This window comes from Tupaia chinensis, unplaced genomic scaffold (assembly GCF_000334495.1).
Source record: "Tupaia chinensis unplaced genomic scaffold, TupChi_1.0 Scaffold000140_1, whole genome shotgun sequence".
NCBI lineage: Eukaryota > Metazoa > Chordata > Mammalia > Scandentia > Tupaiidae > Tupaia > Tupaia belangeri.
In genome coordinates, this window is record NW_006159610.1 from 7,526,594 (window position 1) to 7,546,754 (window position 20,161).

Here is a 20,161-nt window from a genome sequence, read left to right on the forward strand (position 1 = left end):
ACGCCGCAATCCCTTCTCCTCCATTATCCTCTCAGGATCTTGGGCATGCACGCACACGCGCCCGGCGTGAGTTTTAAGTCACCAGGTCCAGAACGCGAACCGCAGTCGACTACATGGGAGTCCAGCAACATAGCCATTATGCTAACTGCTGGTTCCCGCAGTCAGCCATCTTGAGAAAGCACTCTCCGGCAGCTCTCAGGTGTCTGCCACCGTGTCCACAGGGCCTGGGAGACGCATGTTTCGTCCACCCCAGTGGCGGCTGCTCCCTCTGCCGGCCATCTCTCCCCAGTTACGTTCCTTTGCCCAAATAGGCAGAGTGGAAAAGAGCAATCTTGCCACATGAGCAGAAGGCCAGAGAGATGCCCTCCAGGTGCAGGCAACTGCCCTCCCTGTCTGTGAGGGGTTCTACTGAGGACCCACCGTTGGTGCGGGACGGGGGAACGCTTTTCCCTAGGCTGATGGCTCCTTGCTCTGACAAGTTTTCCTTCAATCCCTCTGGTCTCTGTATGGCTGAGGATGGGGGTGGTAGAATGCAGGTTCAAATCTAGCCAGCAGCCATGAGAGACTTCCAGAAGGGAAGTCTCTGCATCTCCCTGACAACCCCGAGGGAGGTCATGTGTGCACCCCTCAACCATTCACTGGGCCCAGGTCACCCAACCCGTCCTTAAGTGGGCCTCCCTTGAACCACTCAGGCCTCGGATGGGGAAGAGATATCTATCTCTAAATATCTATCTTTAGGTATCTATCTCTAAATCCCTGTTGCTGGAAATGGGGTGAGTGGCTCCTGGGTGGCCAGAAAACAGCATGTCCACCCATGTCCTTGAATCCGTGGCCCCCAGATTAGAAGCTCACGCTTGCAAATTTCTGGTTATTCATTCACACTCCCCTTTCCCCTGAGCTTCCAAGACCAAGGGTTGGGGCAGCAGTGCGGCGGTGCAGCGGCATCAGTGAGGGCCTGGCCCCAGGGGAGGCTCCGGGCTCACCCAGAGATGCCCTGAGTGCACTGGGCACCTGCGCCTGAGCTGGGCCGGCTGGGGCGGGGCGTGGATTGTGGCCTCCGGACCCTGTAGGAGTGCTGTCCCTCTGTCTCTCTCACCCTCTTTCTCCTTCTGTCTGAGTCTTCATGCATAAATAAATAAATAAGTAAACTTTTCAAAAAGAAAGAAAAAGAAACAGCTTTCCAAATTCGAAGACACAGGTCCAACAGTGTCCTCACGTACTTCTTGTAAATGACGTGGTCTCTTCATACCAAGTTTCCCGTGATTCGCGTAGGGCCAGTTGGTGCTTCCGGTGTGTTAGAATGACGCCCCAGCAGGCAGCGTGTCCCCTTCTGTCTTTCACCAGAAGCGAAAACGTCACCCAGGGAAGTTAATAATTAAGATCTCCCTTTAGCAGAAGCAAACTGCAGGCAGATATGCATAAGGGTCCTGAAGGCCCATCCCTCACTGCTAGGGCTCTGCTCTCCATAGGTTTTACAACCCACACGCTCCGCCTGGCAACGTCTTCCCACCTATCTGACCCAAGTGGCCGTGCTTGCCTTTCTCCTTTCGGGACATAGATTCCAGTTCCGGTTATAGCACAGTGATAAATGATCTTATAATGTATGCCTCTAGGCCACCTTTTTCTGGGCCATGTATGCTTTCTCCCAAATTACCAGCTTGGGAATTTGGTCTGGTCTCTAATCCCACCATCAAATTTCAGTCTAAAACCTTCTTTGTCATGTCACCCAGTCTCTTGGAGAACTCTCTCTTTCCCCCATGCTGTTTTGGTCCTATGGAGGAAGAGGTACATCCTTCAGTGCAATAGTGGAGAAGCAGGGAAAGGTTTGTATCATTGGCACCATTCATAAAACTTAAAAACGCACTGACTGTGTCATAGGACCTTCGTCATGTGGCTGCTTCACTGTGTTCTCCAATAATGTTGAAAAGGATGCGAGGGGGAAGAAAAAAAAAAAAAACTTCTTTCCATATAAATTGTTTTTGCTATAGCTTTAGCTCTTTGGGTTGAAATGATTGACTTTTGATCTGGCTAAACCATTCCCTTTTCTTCTCTCTGGTGCCGGACTATGCCAGCCAGAATTTATGACCCATTTTCCTTCTGCTTAATTGTTGTTATAAATCTGCTGCACAGAACCCAGTTGTAAATTTATCACAAACTGGATTGGATTGATATACAGCCTCTCTTTAGGATCATTTGAACACAGTTATGCCTTAGAAGGAAGGCCACATTCTTAAAACTTTTCTCGAAGAGCTGCTTTGTAACCATTATAAATATCTAATTAAAATACAACTTACTCTTCCTTTTTCTTAAGGATAAAAGAACGTTCCGTGCTGGTTATTTCAGCTGATTAGCTCCTGCTGCTAATGTGAGCAAGGTTGGAGATTTGTTCCTTGAAGCAGCCAGAGGATCTCAAAGGAATAAAGTGTATTCCATGGCTCCAAAAAAACCACATTTTACCCCCAACCAGCTATTTCATAAATATATGTCTTTTGTCACAGGGGAGGGTTGGCTGAAAAATGTGAATCACTTAACACAAATTCATGCTCACTATGGGGGAAAAAATGTCTCCTGGTTTCGATACCACCCAGTGTCAATCTTCATACAGGGAGTAGGGCGTCGTTGCCCTGGAGATCAAGGGAAAATCTGGACATGGGTTCTCCCCCGGGAAGGCTTCCTCCCCTTTGTCGAGGTCTGCTTAGGTCCTGCCATCCAACATGGCACAAGGAGTAAGCTCGGGCGCTCCCCAGTAATCCGACCAACCAACCATGCAGGCCTTAGCAGTTCCGAATCCTTCCCGTTCAGTTCCTACGGATCCCACAGCAGTGCAACAGAACACAAAGTAACAAGGTGCAGGGAAAGACGGAGGAACAAAGAACAATAAACAGCCTAAAGCCCCACTATGGGACAAGACCCAGAACACCAGTGCTGTGGGAGCAGAGAAGGGCTGTAGCACCAGCCACCCCGGAAGTGTCTCACAGTGCAGCATATGCAGGCATTACCTGGGGAGCAGGAGAAAACTGCAGATTCTGGTGCAGCAGGTCTGGAGGGGGTGGTGGCGAGAGCCTGCATTCCCAACAAGATCCTAGGTGATGTCATGCTTCCAGTCCATGGCCCACAAGACGAGAAGCTGAATTCTAAACCACAGGACTACAGCTCTCAGTTGGGTTGGATGTAGTGAAAACTTACTTCTAGTGATGGTTAAAGTACTGATGCTCTGCAATGATTTACCTTGTATTAATGCATTGTAATGACTCTAAGATTATTCCAACAGTAAAGATGTTACTCACTTTACTGAGTAGGAGATGCAGCAGTATAGGAATTACCCAAACCAAATACGCTTTTTTTTTTTTATTGCCAGAGGGTATGTATACTCACCAGAGAGAGACATAGATTCTGGAAGGGAGAAAGAAGGAGAGAACACCTCCCAGTGGGGTATGAACATGGCACAATCCCTTCCATTTCTCCATCCTGCCGGGATTGGAGATATGCATGCATAATCTCCCCAAAGTGTTTTGCAACCCATCAGGGCCAGGATTCGAACCTTGGTCAGCCATGTGGAATCCAGCTGCCTTTAATTACGAAGCTATGAGGCCAGCCCCCAAATACACTTTAGAAGTGTATTAATTTTTATAAATCCCTAAATCGTCTTACTGTCTTAAATAACTTTCTTTATGGAAGAAAGCTAGGGAAAGCTTTCGAGTTGGTTTAAAACAATGTTCAAAGCGGAAGACGATGCCACCCAGAGCCTTGTTTCAGGGTGCATGCTCCACAGCGAGCAGGCACTGATCACACCCCACAGCGCCTGCCACGCTGGTCCTTTTAGGCAGGAAGTTCCACGCAGCCGTTAAGCTCCCCTAACGAGCCTTGGTATGTGCAGTAAATTCAGGGGCCATGTGAGGGGCCACACCAAAGTATTCTGGGCAAAAAGAACTCCTGATGCCATTTCTCTGATGGCCTAAAACAAAATCTCTACTATCTCAACTTGAGCAAGAGCTTCAGTGGCGGGGACCTCAGAAATATAGCCAATTGGTCTTCTTTCTGGAAGCATCTGTCCCAGGGAACAGGGTCCCGACAACTAGTGTCAGGTTGGGAAAGTCTTCACTGCCTACACAGAAGGGCCTCTCTGGGTGTGTACCTGGAACCATCTCGGGAGTTAGCGTTCGCAGCTACCGCTACCTGGAACCATCTTGAGAGTTATCATTTGCAGCTACTCCTACCAAAGCACCAAGCCCAGGAGGAAGGCCAGAGCGAAGCACTTCTATGTCCTATCAGTAGACAGCTCAAGGGTCCCCAACGCAAGGTGACCAGTTGTCACAACGAGGTGGCAGCCCTGGGCTTTCACTGTCTGATTATTGATGGCAGAATGGCCACAGTGGTCCAGGTCATCTGCCCATTCTCTTCTTGGGGACACCTGGGAGAAGGTAGCTGCACCTCTCAGGGGTCACCTGGACAGTGAATGAGTGCAGCTCAGGGCCAAGACCTCCTGCCACCACCCAGGCACCAGACTCTCCCACATTCCCTGGGCACATGCCCTCAGCAACATCTAGGGAAGCTGCCCTGCTCTGACTGGGACTACCCCCAGGAGCCCAGCAATGGCCACTGAACCCCAGCGTCATGACACCTGGGAGCTTCGAGATCTGCTGCAGCTCTCCCTGCCTCTTCCTCTCTCTGTTCTCCTTCTCATCTTGCTCCATTTCTCTGAAGTTTCTGTTTTTAATCTTTTCCAGTAATTAATTTATTTCTTCCACTAGAGAGAGACAGAGAGATGGGCACCCCCACAAGGTCCCCACACTGTGCTCCGCTCCCAGTCTCAGCCAGCCCAAATCCCAGACACGCACATGCCCACATGCCCAGTGTGCTCTGGAAGCTCTGGGACGTGACTCCGACATCTCCCCACATGGTCCAGTGCGTTCCCACTGCGCCACCACCTGGCCACTCCGCTTCCCTGGTCTCTCCCTCTCTCCTCTCTTCAATGTTCGCAGTGCTATTTCATCTCCTCCCTCGCTCTCTGTCCCTTATTCTTGTTCTGGCTCTATTCTCTAGATGCAAAGAGACCCAGAGTCTCCCTCTCCTGACTCTCTGCCCTCTGGGGAGCCGCTGGCCACCCCAGAAACCTGTAATCACACACAGTGAGGGTTCCCAGGCATGCAGGGGAAGGGGTGTGAGCAGGAGGCAGGTGGAAGAGCAGGAAGAACTTTCATGTGCTTTCCACTGGCTGCCTGGCTTCATCAAGGGTGGTGCTTCAGCATTCGGGGTGGTTAGCAATTTAGACTCCAAGTCCCCCTCCTCCTTAAGTCCCTGCAGAAAGAGGGACAGGTGACCTGCAGAGACGATCTTCCTGGGAACAGGCCACCCCAATCAGCAGCCATGTGGTGCCTTTCATGTAGTAGATCAGAGTATTTGATCTTCAATATCTGGGCTTCTGGAGGGGCCGAGCTCTGCGAAGCAAGTAAGCCAGTGGGTTGGTTTCTATCAATCCAGAAAAGCAAGAGCTGAAACTAAGCTTGGGGCGTTAACTCCACAGGTCACTGTCAGGGTTCAATGGGTCTGCTTGGCACTGACCTAGATTTGCACTGAGTGGCTCATTTATTTAACTATTACTCACTTCGTGCACTCTTAAGCCATTGGAAGAATGAGTTTTAGTCCCCGTGATGAGCTTTTGAGATAACAGAATAGGGCTGGCCCCTTAGCCCAGTAGTTAAGGGAGCTGAATCCCACATGGCCAACACAGGTTCAAATCCTGGCCTGGGTGGCTTAAAAACATGCTGGGCATGTGTGCATGCCCAAAATTAGGACTAGACAGAGAATGGAGGAGAGTGGATTGTGGTATGACCACACCCCATGGGAGGTGTTTTCTTTCTCTCTCACTCTCTGTCTCTGTCTCACTCTGGGGGGGGGTGTACATACCCTCTGGGAAAATAACTAAATAAATAAAAGAAACAACACATTCACTTTTGTTATTTTTATATTTTTAACTTTCTCTGGACTCTGTTGACCAAAGCCACTTTTATATAAGTGGAGTAGGAGCTTCAAAATATGAGCACCGGATAGGGATTTAAAGACTTCCAGACCCTTCTCCATCAACCCACCACTAGGCTTAAAATTTCACCATCCAGAGGGCCTTCCTTTTGTCCCAACACACTCTCCATTGTTAACACGCCACTATTTGTGGGGGGACGCTTTAACCAAGTCCCCACTGGGATGTAAGGGGAGCCCCTCTCTCAGCACAAGCGTCTTAGCTCTGGTACCAGCTGAGGGTCCCAGGGAGAGGCAGTGCCTGTCCCCAATGAGGGGCGAACAGGCCTATAAGGAGGAGGGCCCTTGTGTATTCCCGGGCCTAGAACTGCGGTTGGCATGCAGTAGATGCGTGAGAAACAGGGCTCTGATTCTCCCACATTCCCCAGAATCCTCCAACGGCCATGCCCACTGTGTCCTCTGGGGAAACTGACCTGCTCTCACTGTGGCTCCCTCCTGGGAATGAGAGTGAATGAATGTCAGTTCCCACCTCTCTCTCTCTCTTTCTCTCTCTCTCTCTTTAGGTTCAAATCCTAAAGTATGTGCACTCATCAGAGAGAGACAGAGACAGACAAGAGAGGGTAAGTGAGAAATCATCCCCTAGGGGGAATGGCCATGCAATCCCTTCTCCTCCATTCTCCTCTCAGGATTTTGGGCACGTCCACACTGTACTTGGTGTGATTTTCAAGCTGCCCTGGAAACACGTGGGCCGTTGCATCCTCAGAGGAAGCTAGCTGCCTAGAGTCGGAGGAGAAGCCACTGCTGGGCAGACAGAGGCAGGGAAAGGCAACAGCCAGCAGTTCGCTCCTGCAGTCCCTGAGTCGATGCCCAGAACATGTCATGCCAGGGAAAGGGTCCAAGGAGCCGTCTAGGGCGGACTGTCACCAGGACTGATACTTGCATGCAGCTGGGCTGGACTGCCCCAGGAACAAGGAACTTACCCTCCCTCACCTCCTGCCCTTGTCCCCCCGCTGGCCTTGGTGCTTCTCAAATCATGGGATTCTAGTGTCAGCACATCGACAGCGTCTGCCTAGGGTGACTTCGCTCCTCAGTCATAGGACGTCTCAGCCAGAGAGGGGAGAACATCAGGAAAATAGGGGACCTACCAGAATGCTTGCTGCGGCCCAGACGCTCAATGCACCTGGGTTTTCAGGTAGTCAGTTTTGCCCCAGGGCTTGCGGCATTTCATTTTGATCTGTGCACATGCATGTGTGCACACGTGCAAGCACACACATGTGTGTGTTTAGGTTTTCTAACCAAATGTGGCATGTATGAAGATATAACTGCATGAGCCTGTTAGTCCAGGCACATGAATATTCTGGATCAGAAAGGATGTTTGGCTCCCCTATGAATTGCAATGTGTAAGGTTTAGAAAGTTAAGCATTTAGAAATCTCTCTTTAAAATTTAAATATTTAGATTGGGTCTCTAGGACACAGAAGGCAATGCCTGTTTCTCACTGGCTTAATTTGATTTTTTTTTTCCTTTCCTTTTGGTGGCACAAGTTGTTTTTCAAAGCCTCATTCCTTGAACATTCCCTATAGGAGTAATGTAATTAAACTCCACTGGCCTCCCCCTGCTGGGACCGAACTGGGGCCTGAGCTGTAGGGAGCATAAAACAGATACCCCACAAAAAGAATTCTTATTATAAAGATGAGAAGAGAATCAACTTCCCTCTGGTTATGAACAAGGAGCTTTAGAAAGCCACCCAGCCTCTTCTTGCAGTGGCCTCCGTCTCCGAGACATTTTAATTAGTAATTTAAGACCGGAAGGAAGCGGATAAGCTCCTCACCTCTTTGGCTGTAGGCAAGAACTTCCACTTGAGCAACTGGTTCAAGTGACTGAGCAGGGAGGTCAGGGAGGGTGGTTCTTTAAAGGAGCACACACTGAGCAGGGCAGACAGTATACAGTGATGATGCCTGGTGTTCTGCAAGGTGATTCCCCGGGGGAGGTTCCCAGTTCAAGTCCTGAGACCTCCTGAGCACACTGGACACACGTTGCCCATTGCCGTGAGCCAGGGCTGGTTGAAGGTCCGGGGTAGATTACAGTCTGGACCCTGTTAGGGGTATGCCCCCTGTCACTGTCTCTCTCTGTCTCTGTCTGTGTCTCTCTTTGCTCACAGAAGAAATAAACAAACAAGCAAAAAGAGCAAACTTTTCCCATAAAGATGGCATCGTTCAGAATTCTAGCCTCCAGGCTGTCTCCATCTGAGGCCCTCCTCCTTATAGGCCTGCTCACCCCTCATTGGGGACAGGCACTGCCTCTCCCTGGGACCCTCAGCTGGTACCAGAGCGAAGACGCTTGTGCTGAGAGAGGGGCTCCCCGTCGTGCTCAGACCAAACCTAGACTTCTCTCCGACCGAAGAGCGCATGACCCGAGCGGAAGGCTGGGGTGCCCTGTCCCACTTGGCCCAAGAGCACATCTGGGCACTGAGCTGCCGCTGCTGGCAGTGTCCCCTGGATCATGGGCACAACGGGTCCTTAGTTTTCCTGTCTGTAAAGTGGGGACAGTAACATCACGTAGCTCGTCAGGTTGCTGCAAAGACCGTGTTTCACGCGCGTGAAGAGTGTGCCATGGTGCCGCCAGTACTTACCTGCCAGCTGATGCTGTCCCGCTCCGTGCCTCACTGTCCTCGTCTGTAAAAGAGCTGTCTCTCTCTCTGTCACATACACACGTGCTCTACCATAAAGAAAAATTAAAAAAAAAAAAAAAGGTGAGCATTCCATTAAATGCCTGGGTACTATGGCCTAAATGAACCGACACAAGACTAGCCACGGCCCAGCCCGGTGCGGGCAGGAGCGTGCTGATCTGCAGTGTTGGAGCCAGAGCCCAAGTAGACGTGAAACACGGCAGGTGAGGGCCCAGGGTCCTGACAAGCTGGAGGGCTGGGGGAAGGGGTTGTGGAGTGACAAGGCCCTAGCCAGGGTGCCCCTCTGTCCCTTGCATGCACACTCTCTCATGAAAGAAATAAAATTTGAAAAAAAAAAAAAAGAAGAAGAAGAAAGAGAGAAAGAAAGAAAGAGAAAAAGAGAGAAAGAAAAAGTCTAGCCTCGCAGAGGCTCCGGGACGGCAGTCAGCCAGCTGGTCGCTCGGAGGCCCCGCCTTGCCCTGGCTCCTGTCAGTGTCGTCTCTGAGAGCCACGGCAGTCCTCCGTCCACAGCAGCTCCAGCACTTCCTAAAGGGGGCTTCCAGATGTCACCATGCTTTCATGGCACTGAGAACATGCCACAGCCAGACAGCGTGAGCTCCGTCATCGGTAGCCCTGGCTGGCACCATGTCTGACCTGTCACCCTGGCTCTTGGCCCCGAGGATACTTTTCCCGAAAGGCTCCAGTCTGTCCCCTCACCCCATTCTGCGACTTGCACAGTCCATCTCCGCGTTTATGAATTCTCGCTCTCTGTGGCCAACGTGGGGCCAGATGAACACACGGGCAGCCGTTCCCTGAGGCCCTGTGTCTCTGGACGCCTACCCACTCAGGCAGGAACCTCCTGAAGCAGGGGCACTGCCATCTGCCTCTGGGTTCCCTTCTTGGTGCCCTGCGCACTCTCATCTGTGTGAGCTCCTGTCGCCTCGGTTGTAGGAAGCTGTCTGGGCACGCGGGGACTCTCCCTGTGTTCCACACACCAGACACCTCGCCAGCTGCATTTCCTTGTGTTCATTGCTAAAAGAACATCCAGCAGGCCTCAGTGACATTTGTCTTGCAGCCTAATTGCCACTTTGACCCTCTCCTCTGCAGAGAGCAATCACTCTGCTCCTTCCCCGGTCTCTGTCGGAGGCCAAGCCTGATGCTCGCCCAGCCAGCCCTTAACTGCGGCGGCTTGCCGTTTTCTTCCCAGTTTTGAAATCCTTGGGAAGTAGCTGCGAGCAGGGAGCAGTCCTGCCTGCTGGGACTGTGTGCTCCCTGCCCACCCCTAGCCCAGAAGGAGACAGCACTGCCACCCCCACCAGGTATCTGACTCTCCGACTGAAAAAGCGGATGCTTGGTTTGAATGGAGACCCAGTTCAGGTTACATAGGTGACCCACCCCATGCCGGGCACAATCTGGCTTCGGAGAGCTGGAGACTCTAGACCAGCTCAAGGTCCTTTCTACCCCTCCTGCCTGTGCTGCCAGGCAGATCAAGGCCTTGTAAACAACCAGAGGTATGTCCACGTCCTCAAGAACTTTTGCAAATTACAAGTGCAGGCCATCCTGTGGCCTGGGGGTTCCGGTGGCCGGATCCTTCATGGCTGGATCCAACTGTGTGGCTTGAGCCCCAGACCTGGTGGTTTGAAAAACACCCCAGGCACATGTGCATGAGTGCCCAAGCTCCCAGTAGGAGAAAGAACTAAAGAAGAGATTGTGGCATGACCATGCCCCATAGAGGGTGCTTTCTCACTTTCTCTCTTTTTCTCTCTCTCTCCCCAGTGAGCACATGGGTGCTCTGGAAATCTTTTTTTTTTTTTAATTTTAATTACAGATGCTTGAGATCCACTCCCGGCAGTTCTGATTTCATTAGTCTGGAGACCTGAGCTTCTTAAAGCCCCAGGGCTTCTGTGATATACCCCAAGTGAAGGCCCTTTGCCGTGGTCCCACAAGGTACAGGTGCAGACTTATTTTTTCTATTTTTTAAGACATGGTCTCACTAATGAGATCTTCCTGCCTCAGCCCCTCAGCTGGGGCTCCAGGTGTGCACCACCAAGCTCTTTTCAAGACAGAGTCTCGCAAGGTGTCCTAGGCCAGCCTCAAGCTCCCAATCTTCCTGCCTCAGTCTCCAGAGCTGCTGGGTTTCCAGGCATGCACCACAGTACCCAGCCTTGGGTTGGACCAGGAACCCCCCGTCCCCAGGCCTCCCACATGGTCTCAGCCTGCAGAGCGCAGCATTCTAGCAGCACACGCCACCAAGCCTGAGCTGCAAACCTACCTTTACTAGTGACCTCAAGTTGCATTATTAATGACAGAACTGACTTCATAAATATTCTGCATAATTTTGCAGTTGCTGTTTGCTCTATAGAAAAGTCCCTCATCAGGCTGTCAGGAAGACACGGATTTTCAATGATCTGGCTATGGGCAGATCTAGCCCATCAGAGAACTAAGAGAGCAAATCTCTGGCGAGCCCCATGAGATGACAGCTCTGGTAATGCTCGGCAAACGAGCACGTGAAAGCACCTCCTGAATTAGACCAAACCCAGACCCAAACCAGGCAGTCATCTGGCCTGGGCCCTGATTCTGGGGATAGAACTTCTCTCACAGAGAAAGAGAGGCCCCACCCGGGGCTCACTCTTTATCTCAGAATTCAAAAGTATTTTTGGCTTTCTAGGCTGGGGGGTCGGGAGGATGGCCTCCCTCACCCCCTCCTCTCTCACCCTTTCATCTTTCTCTGAAAATTTCATTTGATGATTCCCCAGCCGAGCTGCAAATTAGAGATTTGTAGGCCCGAAAGATGCTAATAATGGTGATCGCCTCATCACCTTCACAACAGTAAACATTTATGGAGCACCATAATTATTCATAATAATTTTTATGTGTTAAATAAATCTGACCTAACTCTATAAAGAAATAGGCTTTGCTAACCAAGAATATTGGGTAAATTAAAAGCCTCCAAGAAGCAACTAATAGAAATATCCCAAGTCTCATCACACACGTACCATCGGGTGGTTTAGTGTCTAGGCTTGACACTCGGTGGGTCCCTTGCACAACGTCAGGAAGTGTTGTCCAGCTTCTCAGGGCTCAGTCTGCGGCCCGTGGCCAGCTGCGACTCCGAGGTCCGTGCTGCTGTGTGAAGGTTGCTGCAGAAACATCTCGTCTCTGACTCGTTTTTATCCAAGAAAGATTCTCTGAGATCCAGTATTCAATATCAAATAATATGGATAATGATTATGATAGAAATAAGAATTGCTGGGGCCAGCAGATGGCATAGCAGTTATGTCGCTGGACTTGCACGTAGTCCGGACCTGGTGGCTTGAAACTCATGCCAGGTGCATGAGCGTGTGTGCCCAAAATCCTAAGAGGAGACTGGAGGAGAAGTGATTGCAGCGTGGCCCTCTCCCCCGAGGGGGTGACTTCTCACTTTCTGTCGCTTCGTCTCTCTGTATCTCTGGCAAGTGCACATGCCCTATAGTAAAAATCTCTAACAAAAAGAAGAAATAAGAATTACCATTTATTGAACACATGCACTGTGCATGGTATTGGGCCAGGCAATTTTAACAGCCAATTATACAGATTAAACTGTACAGATTAAAGGAATTGTACAGAGTGGGACCAGCAGTTCATGTAATGGCTATGTTGCTGGACTCCCACATAGTCAACCGCGGTTCGAGTCTCAGACCCAGTGGCTTCACCAACACCGGGCACATGTGCATGCGTGCCCAAGATCCCAAGAGGAGAATGGAAGAGAAGGGATCGCGGTGTGCCATCCACTCTAGGGGATAATTTCTCACTTTCTGTCTCTCTGTCTTTCTGGTGAGCACTCACGGCCGATAGCAAAAACCACTCCAATAATAATAATTGTACAGAGTAAAATAAAATTGAAACTCAAAGGTTGACCAGCTCAAGGTAGGAGCAGAGCCTAGATGTGAACCCAGTTCTGCTAGCAGAGATGGTGGCTGGTGCCAAGTTGGGAATGACTGCTAGGGCTTGGCAGATTGTTCTAGAAGAGCAGACAGCGTTCTGGGGTTGCGGCGTACATTTGGAAGCATTCTCATCTCCTGTTTGTTACCTCTGTGGAAGCCAGGTCTCTGTGAGAGTTTGGGAAGTCCCTAAAGTCGTTTCCTCTTCCTCTCTGGGTGGGGGGAGGCCCTCCCTGTCTGTTGACCCCAAGTCCCTCAGGGCATTACCAGAATAAAAGGTATCCTTTACTTGGGTCTTCAACTTTAAGCAACCTTTTAAGTCAAGATATGTCTGACTTTACCATAAAAAATTATTAATTTATTTCAATAACCAATAAAACTGGTCAAACCAAAATAAATAGCAAAAGGAAGAAAGAAAACACCCTAAGCCAAAAAGTATGCTAGTTTTACTTAACATTTGACAAATTTACATTCTCCTTGTCTGCCCTTGGGTGCCTTAAAATAAAATTCTATCGATATTTCCATGTAACATTGTTTTTTGTTTCCCTCTGAAAAATCCACCACAACAGAAATTCCTCTATTCATTTTGTCCCTTGGGTGTCAGATGGTTTCTTCCTTCAGGAATAATTCATCTGTCAAATTTGTCATTTGTCACTGAGTCTGGTAGCATTTTTCTCCTTGTCCCTCAAAATTTAGCTTAACGCTCACTGAATCGGGCCTGGGGGTGTTCTCAGGGGCCGCGAGATCTCTGGTGATAGAGACCACAATGTGGCCAAGTTCGTCCTGCCCAGGCTGGCACCCAAAGGGTGTCCTGTTGGGAACCAGCAGTTAGCGTAATGGCTATGTCACTGGACTCCCACGTAGTCGATCGCGGTTCGCGTCCCGGACCCAGTGGCTTAAAACTCACGCCGGGTGCGTGTGCGTGCGTGCCCAAGATCCCAAGAGGAGAATGGAGGATAAGGGATTGCGGCATGACCATCCCCCCTGGGGGGTGATTTCTCACTTTCTGTCTCTATGTCTCTCTCTGTCTGTCTGGCGAGTGCACGCGCTCTATAGCAAAAACCTCTCCAAAAAAAAAAGAAAAGAAAAGAAAAACAAAAACAAAGGGTGTCCTGCTAAATGTCCATACTTACTTTTCTTTTGTAAAGGTCTGGTCTAGGACAGTCAGAAAGGAATGCCACCTCACCATGGCTCGGCCACCATGGCGCAGTGTCAACATCGGCACCCTGCAGTGCTGGGGGCTGTAGGTGGCTGTGGTTCGGATCCTGGGTCAGCCTAGAAAGTGCTCGCAGTGAGTGTTGAGCGCCAAGGATCCCGGGGAGGGGAGGGCCGGACGGGGATCACGAAGGGAAAGATCCAGCCGAGAATGCTTCCTCCCTGCCTCTCTCTCTCACTCCACCCCACCTCCTCTTCCGTGCATATACTTGCACTTTCTATATTAAAAAAAAACAGTGGGACCAGCAGATGGCATCATGGTTACATCACTAGACTACCACAGAGTTGACTGCAGTTCGAGTCCTGGACCTGGCAACTTAAAACTCACGCCAGGCACATGTGCAAGTGTGTCCAAAGTACTGAGAGGAGAATGGAGGACAAGGAATTGCAGTGTGGCCATGCCTCCCGGGGAGTGATTTCTCGCTTTCTGTCTCTCTGTCTCTGTCTTTCTGGTGAGCACACACATCCTGTAACAAAAATCCCTCTCTCTAAAAAAAAAAAAGAAAGAAGAAGACAAAGAAAAAGAGAGAAATCTGTACCTCCCAATCGTACTTCCTACATCAAATGTCAGAGTCTTTGGAGACACAAGAGGGCAGTTTCTGACTCATTCCTTGGTTTCCACGTGAATGGGAAGGGGCGGAGTGCTCAACCATCCCTGCTGTGCTCCCTCTTGAATACACATTGCCAGAAATCGGCACCTCCTGGGGTCCACGTCTGGCCACGCTTCTCCTCAGGTCAGAGAACCCAGTGAGCAAGGGAGCCACAATCCTCTCTTAGAATGCATCTTCTGTAGTCGTTTCCAGAAAGTCAAGGCCAGTGACCCTAGACAGGGTCATGCCATGTCCATCTTCCTCCTCTGTCTCCTCTCCTTCTGGCCCTTCCTTTCCCCCACCCCGCCTGTCTCCTGCTAACCAAGAAGACACGCTTCTGCCTGTTGACCCCTAGACAGGCCCAGCCATCGGCATCAAGAACGTAGTGTCACATCAGACACTTAGTAGGTGCTCAATGTTAACTGAATGAATGGATGAAGTTCAAGTTGAAAGAAACTGAGAGATCATTTCTCCAAGCCCTGTGTTTGTAGATAAGGAAACGGAGGCAGAGGGCCTCAGGAATCTGCCCAGCATCGCGTCATGTCCCGCATGGCTTCCTGGCTCCGAGGCCCAGGCTCATCTCTCCCTGTGTGCTAAGAGCCCAACATCCTCTCTAACAGGACATAGTGTGGACATCCTGGGTTTCCCCTACCCCTGCATTTTTGGAGCAGAAAGAGGCTGCATTTGCAGTAGGGGCGCGAGCACAAGGCAACACCTAACACGTCTCACTAATTCCTTCCGTAGGGTCTCTTTTCTGTTCTGAATGAACTGAGACGCTTCCACCTGTATAGGCCTGAGCTGCCTCCCTCCTGTCATTTCTGCAAACAGCCTGCTCGCCAAGCCTGGCCTGGCATCGCTCAAAGACCCCTGAGGCCGTCTGGCCTCCTGTCCTCTCAGCCTAGCTCTCTCCCCATTTGGGCCTTAACAAGATCTCACAGCCTGCCCTCCCTCAGAACAGACACTGGCATTTCCTCCCCAGGCAATAGCTACGATGTAAAAGCAATGCTAATACTGAAACACAACACTGATGGTGTACCAGGAGCCTTCAGGAGGATGACCGTCAGCTGTGAAAAAATTAAGCCAATCGGCCTGAAGGTAGGCTGGAAGAGCACATCTACTAGTGCTCTGAATGGCAGATTAGCAGACTGGTGGACGTTAGCTGTACACTGGGGAGGTGACCCCAGAAATGGCTTTTCCCCTGGTGTTCCATCACCAAGAAACGGGACAGCCCAGAAGTGAAGTCAGATGATCCCCCTGCTGCTTATTCAGTCGCTATCCCCTACACAAGGCACAGTGTCACTGGGGCGACCCCCAGCCTCAAGCCCACAGGCAGGGAGGGCTTCCCGCTACATCCGCGCCAGGCTGCGCTTCTTCTGCAAGGGATTACGATGGAGGGAAAGCAGCCATTGGCTGCTCACCGCGAAGGTTCTCAAGGATTCTAAACAGACCATAAGTAATTCACTGAGTCACTCACAAAGGACCCAGCTCTGTGTGCCGGTGGCTCCGCATTCAGGAAGCCAACAGTAATCAGCGCCACCGAAATGCAGAGCCAACTCTGATCAGAAGATGTCATTTTTCCCCTAAATGTCATATATACAATTTTTATTGGAGCATGATGACAGATAGTGAATAACTTAACATAAATTTGCATAATACAATACAGTTGTTAATTTATGATCATATTAAAACACAAAGTTTTATTATTTAAGGCATTTAAAAGTCTTAATCTTCTGAAACTTTCTCTCCTGTTTGCTGTTTGTTTATTACATACTGAGAGTTGCTTGATAAAATATTGGTCTCTGGTTAAATTTGAATTTCCGATAAACAATGAATAATTTTTTGGTATAAGTATATCTCATGTAGGGGCTGGCAGGTAGCATGGTGTTTAAAGGTGCTAGTTTCTCACATGGCTGACCACAGTTCAAGTCCTGGACCTGGCGGCTGGCTTGCTTCTTTGCTTTCCCTTTCTCTCTCTCTCTCTCTCTCTCTCTCTCTCGTCAAATTAACAATAATAACAAATGGAATTAAATAAATAAATAATTCTAAAAAAATAAGTATATCTCATGCAATATTTGGGACATACTTATGCTAGACAAATTAGTCATCATAGATCTGAAATTCACATTTAACAGGATACTTATATTTTTATTTGACAAGTCAGATCATTCTATTCTGAACCTTGTAAGCAGCTTAACCACTGCTGCTTTGCTGACAGGGCAAAGGGGGTCGTTGCACAAGGAGTGGCGACAGCTGGGACCTTGATATCTTGATGCCATGGGGGAGGCGGCTCTTCTAGGAGCACTTAACAGAGTCAAAGGGCTCAGACTGTGCAAAGCAGGTAACAAGGTGGGCAGCACATCCGGGCTTTGCTGGCAGCATCAGGGGTCTTCCAGCTCCATATTTCCAACGTTTTTGACTACAACCCTATTTATAAGAAACATACTTTCTAATTCATCTTATCTATGTAACTGAGACATAGACTTCTGAAACATCAAACAGTAGCTGTCCGTGTGTCAGCTGCTCTGTTCTCGTCTACTTCATTCTTTTAAAAGAATTGTTTCATTTAACTTTATTTATTATTTTTTTAATTTGAACAGAGAAGGACAAGAGGGAGAGAGAGAAAAAGTAAACCTCCGGGTCCAGGACTCGAACTGCAGTTGGCTGTGTAGGAGTCCAGTGCCCTTAAACTACCGGCTAGCCCTGTTACTTTATTTTTTTTTAATGTTGCTCTTATCCCTTAAATTGAATCTTCGATCTCTAAATGATCACAGCCCACATTTTGAAAAACACTGTGTTAAAGGGATACAGCTCAGGAAAGTGAATGAGAAGTTTTTGTTTTAAATGTATTTATTTCTTCCAAGAGAGAGACAGAGAGACAGAGAGACAGGTACCCTCGCCAAGGCTTTGACACTGTGATCCACCCCAGCCTCAGCCAGCCAGGACCGCGGCACACACATGGACAGCCGACGTGTACAGGGAGGCCCCACAGCGTGGACCTGGGACCTTCCTACATGGCGCAGCATCCCGGGGTTTCGCGTCACCGCTGTGCCTCCACGGCTGGCCCAGATTTTATTTTCTAATCCTCTTTACAAAGGAGGAGACGTGTCGGGTCAGCTTAGAGACCGTCCAAATCCATTTTTGCTCGCTTGTGGCCAAACGAGGACTAAAACGCACGTCTCCCAAGTCCCAGACCTGTGTTTCTGGTCTCCTTCCATCACTCTGGCTCGTCTCCACTTTCCGGGTCCCCACGCTACGATGCGCACTCTGGGCTCCACGTCTGACTATTTTACATGATTATGTTGCTTGTCTACCATTTCCTTAGCACTTCATTTTTTTTTCTTAAGAGAAATCTTTGCTATAGGCCTTGTGTGCTTGCTGGAGAGGCAGAGAGAGACGAAGAGACAGAAAGTGAGAAATCATCCTGGGATGGGGGAGGGTGGCCATGCCGCAATCCCTTCTCCTCCATTCTCCTCTCGGGATCTTGGGCATGCACGCACACGCGCCCGGTGTGAGTTTTAAGCCACCGGGTCCAGGACTGGAACTGCGGTCCACTGCGTGGAGTCCAGCAATGTAGCCATTACACCATCTGCTTGTCCCTCCTTAGCTCTTCATGTTCTCCCCAAACTGCTGAGCTTCACTCCAGTTCTGGTCTGGACTGGCTCATCCTTGCTCACAGCACCGGCCTGCCCTCTCTCAGCGTCCGAGCCAGCGCATCTTGGCACTTACCCTCTGACCTCTGGCCCTCTGACCCCTGGCATGTGATGGCCCTGCCCCGCCCCCAACCTCCTCTCACTACTTTGGTGTCTCAGGAGATCTCGCCCATGTGCAGCAACGCTTCCACGCGCCCTCGCTGGGACTCGCGTGTCGGTGACATCAGACTGGCACGGTAACTAGTAGCTGTGATCTGTCGCCATCGCTCTCCCTTCTCTGTGAAGTGGGGCGTAGCTATTATCTATTCCCTCTGAACGTTGGGAAGGCAGAGGCTCAGAGAGGTCCAGCGATTTCCTCAGGGTCACACAGCAAACGCAGAACTCCAGGCTTCCTGCCCCGTTTTGCACTCTGTCATCAGGACACAGAGACTGCTGAGCTGAGATGCTACCAGCACTCAGCCCGGAGGAGACACGCACCCAGACCCCCGCGTGCGAACCAGTCCCACCTACCTGGTCTCACTTTCAAACACGTACAAAACTTTATGGACTCTCACCAGCATTCGGTTTACTGTCCTCCAGGTTGCGCCATGGGCTGCCCACTCCACCCATTTTTGTTTGACTGTGGACAAAGACCACCTCCCCTTCCTCTTAAGGGTTATTCTACCAGACCTCAGCTTGGCTTGCAGAACCCATGGGTTCCTTCCCATGTTTGAGAGTTTCTTAAAGTTTTTATCTGTCTTCTCAGAGAGGAGGAGGAAGAAAGTCACCCTCAGAAGGGCCTTCACACCTCAGCTGGCCTGGATCATGGGCACACCCCCAGCCCCACCCCACCCTGATACACTCAGGCGGGTCCTAGGGCTTGAACCCAGGACCTTTGCCACATGGATCCAGTTGTACTGCAGCTGTGCCACTGCCTGGCTCCCTTCTGGTATTCAGATCCACTTGGGGAAGTGGACTTGGTGCTCCCTTCCGTGGGACATGCTTGTCACGTGGTCCCTCTGGGCCCGGGGAGCTGCCAGTGCATGCCACGGCTCCCTTCCCCCACAGGGCTCAGCATGGAGGACCAGGCGCTACCTCGCAGGGACAGGCAACCGTGCTCTGAATGGCCCAGGCCGCGTGCAGCAGGTCCCACGGCTCGTCGTCACCTCCAGACAATGAGGCCAAGGGCACAGCCGGTCTCAGGGCCTAGCTCTCTGCCTCGAGACCTGACAGGTGCCTTAGCTGGCTGTGTGACCCTGGGGCACGACATGGAGCCTCCCAAGCCTCACTCCTCACCTGCTGAAAGGGGACACTGACCATATCTACCGGGGTGGGGCGAGAGCTCAGGAAGTGCTTAGCACAGCCCGGTACCCTGTTGTTTTGTATTTTGTTATTCTGGCTTCAAGCTTTTAAAACATTCCCATTCTTCAGGGACCAGCAGTTAGCATAATGACTATGTCACTGGACTCCCATGTAGTCAACCGAGGTTCAAGGCCCGGACCCAGTGGCTTCAAACTCACGCCGGGTGTGTGTACGTGCATGACCAAGATCCCGAGAGGAAAATGGAGAAGGGATTGCGGCGTGATTTCTTGCTTTCTGTCTCTCTGTCTCTCTGTGTCTGGCGAACGCATGCGCCCTATAGCAAAAACCTCTCCAAAAAAAAAGAAAAAAAATTCCCATTCTTCCATTGTGCAGAGCCATCTCAGAAACCTTAGACCCCTGCCCTTCCGTGCCCTGCCCCCGAGCCTCAGCTCCACCCAGGCCCCAGCCCCTGCAGCGCCCCCGCCCGCCAGCACCAGGTCCTCCCCTGCCATCCCGGAGACTTTCACCTTTTCCACTTCCAAACTCGTCTTTTCACATACCATTTTCCCAACACTCAATCAAATGACCAGGATCAGAGGACCTGGGAGGATGTCAGAGGTCAGTTGATCCCAGTGGCCAAAGCCTGAATGCGGAGGTCCCCTCCTAGGTCTCTGCTGGAGCCCCTCCTGCCCGTCGGTCCAGGAAGGAGGAGCTCAGCTGTGGCAGGACAAGACCAATGTCCTTCCATTAACCCGTGTCCTGTGGCTTCCATCGGAGCCCTTAAACTCTGGACCACATACAATACCCCTTCACAGAGTGGATGACGACAGCCCTGTGGCTTTTTCCACTTCCCCCCACGTGGCCGG

At 50.6% G+C, this 20,161-nt stretch overlaps 1 protein-coding gene across 6 annotated transcripts in view; it reads left to right on the forward strand.

The window, feature by feature from the left end:
- TBXAS1 (thromboxane A synthase 1) overlaps positions 1-20,161 on the forward strand; it is a 199,506-nt gene that overhangs the window by 145,588 nt on the left and 33,757 nt on the right. For 4 of the 6 annotated variants that reach the window (XM_027770512.1, XM_027770515.1, XM_027770513.1 and 1 more), the window contains exon 11: positions 15,109-15,913. The exons of 1 other annotated variant lie outside the window; for it this stretch is intronic. In XM_027770512.1, the coding sequence (XP_027626313.1) occupies positions 15,109-15,603 (495 nt within the window). In that variant the 3' untranslated portion in view covers positions 15,604-15,913. Of the gene's footprint in view, positions 1-15,108; positions 15,918-20,161 lie in introns of those variants that run through there. One more of the 6 variants, XM_027770517.1, reaches the window with a different exon arrangement.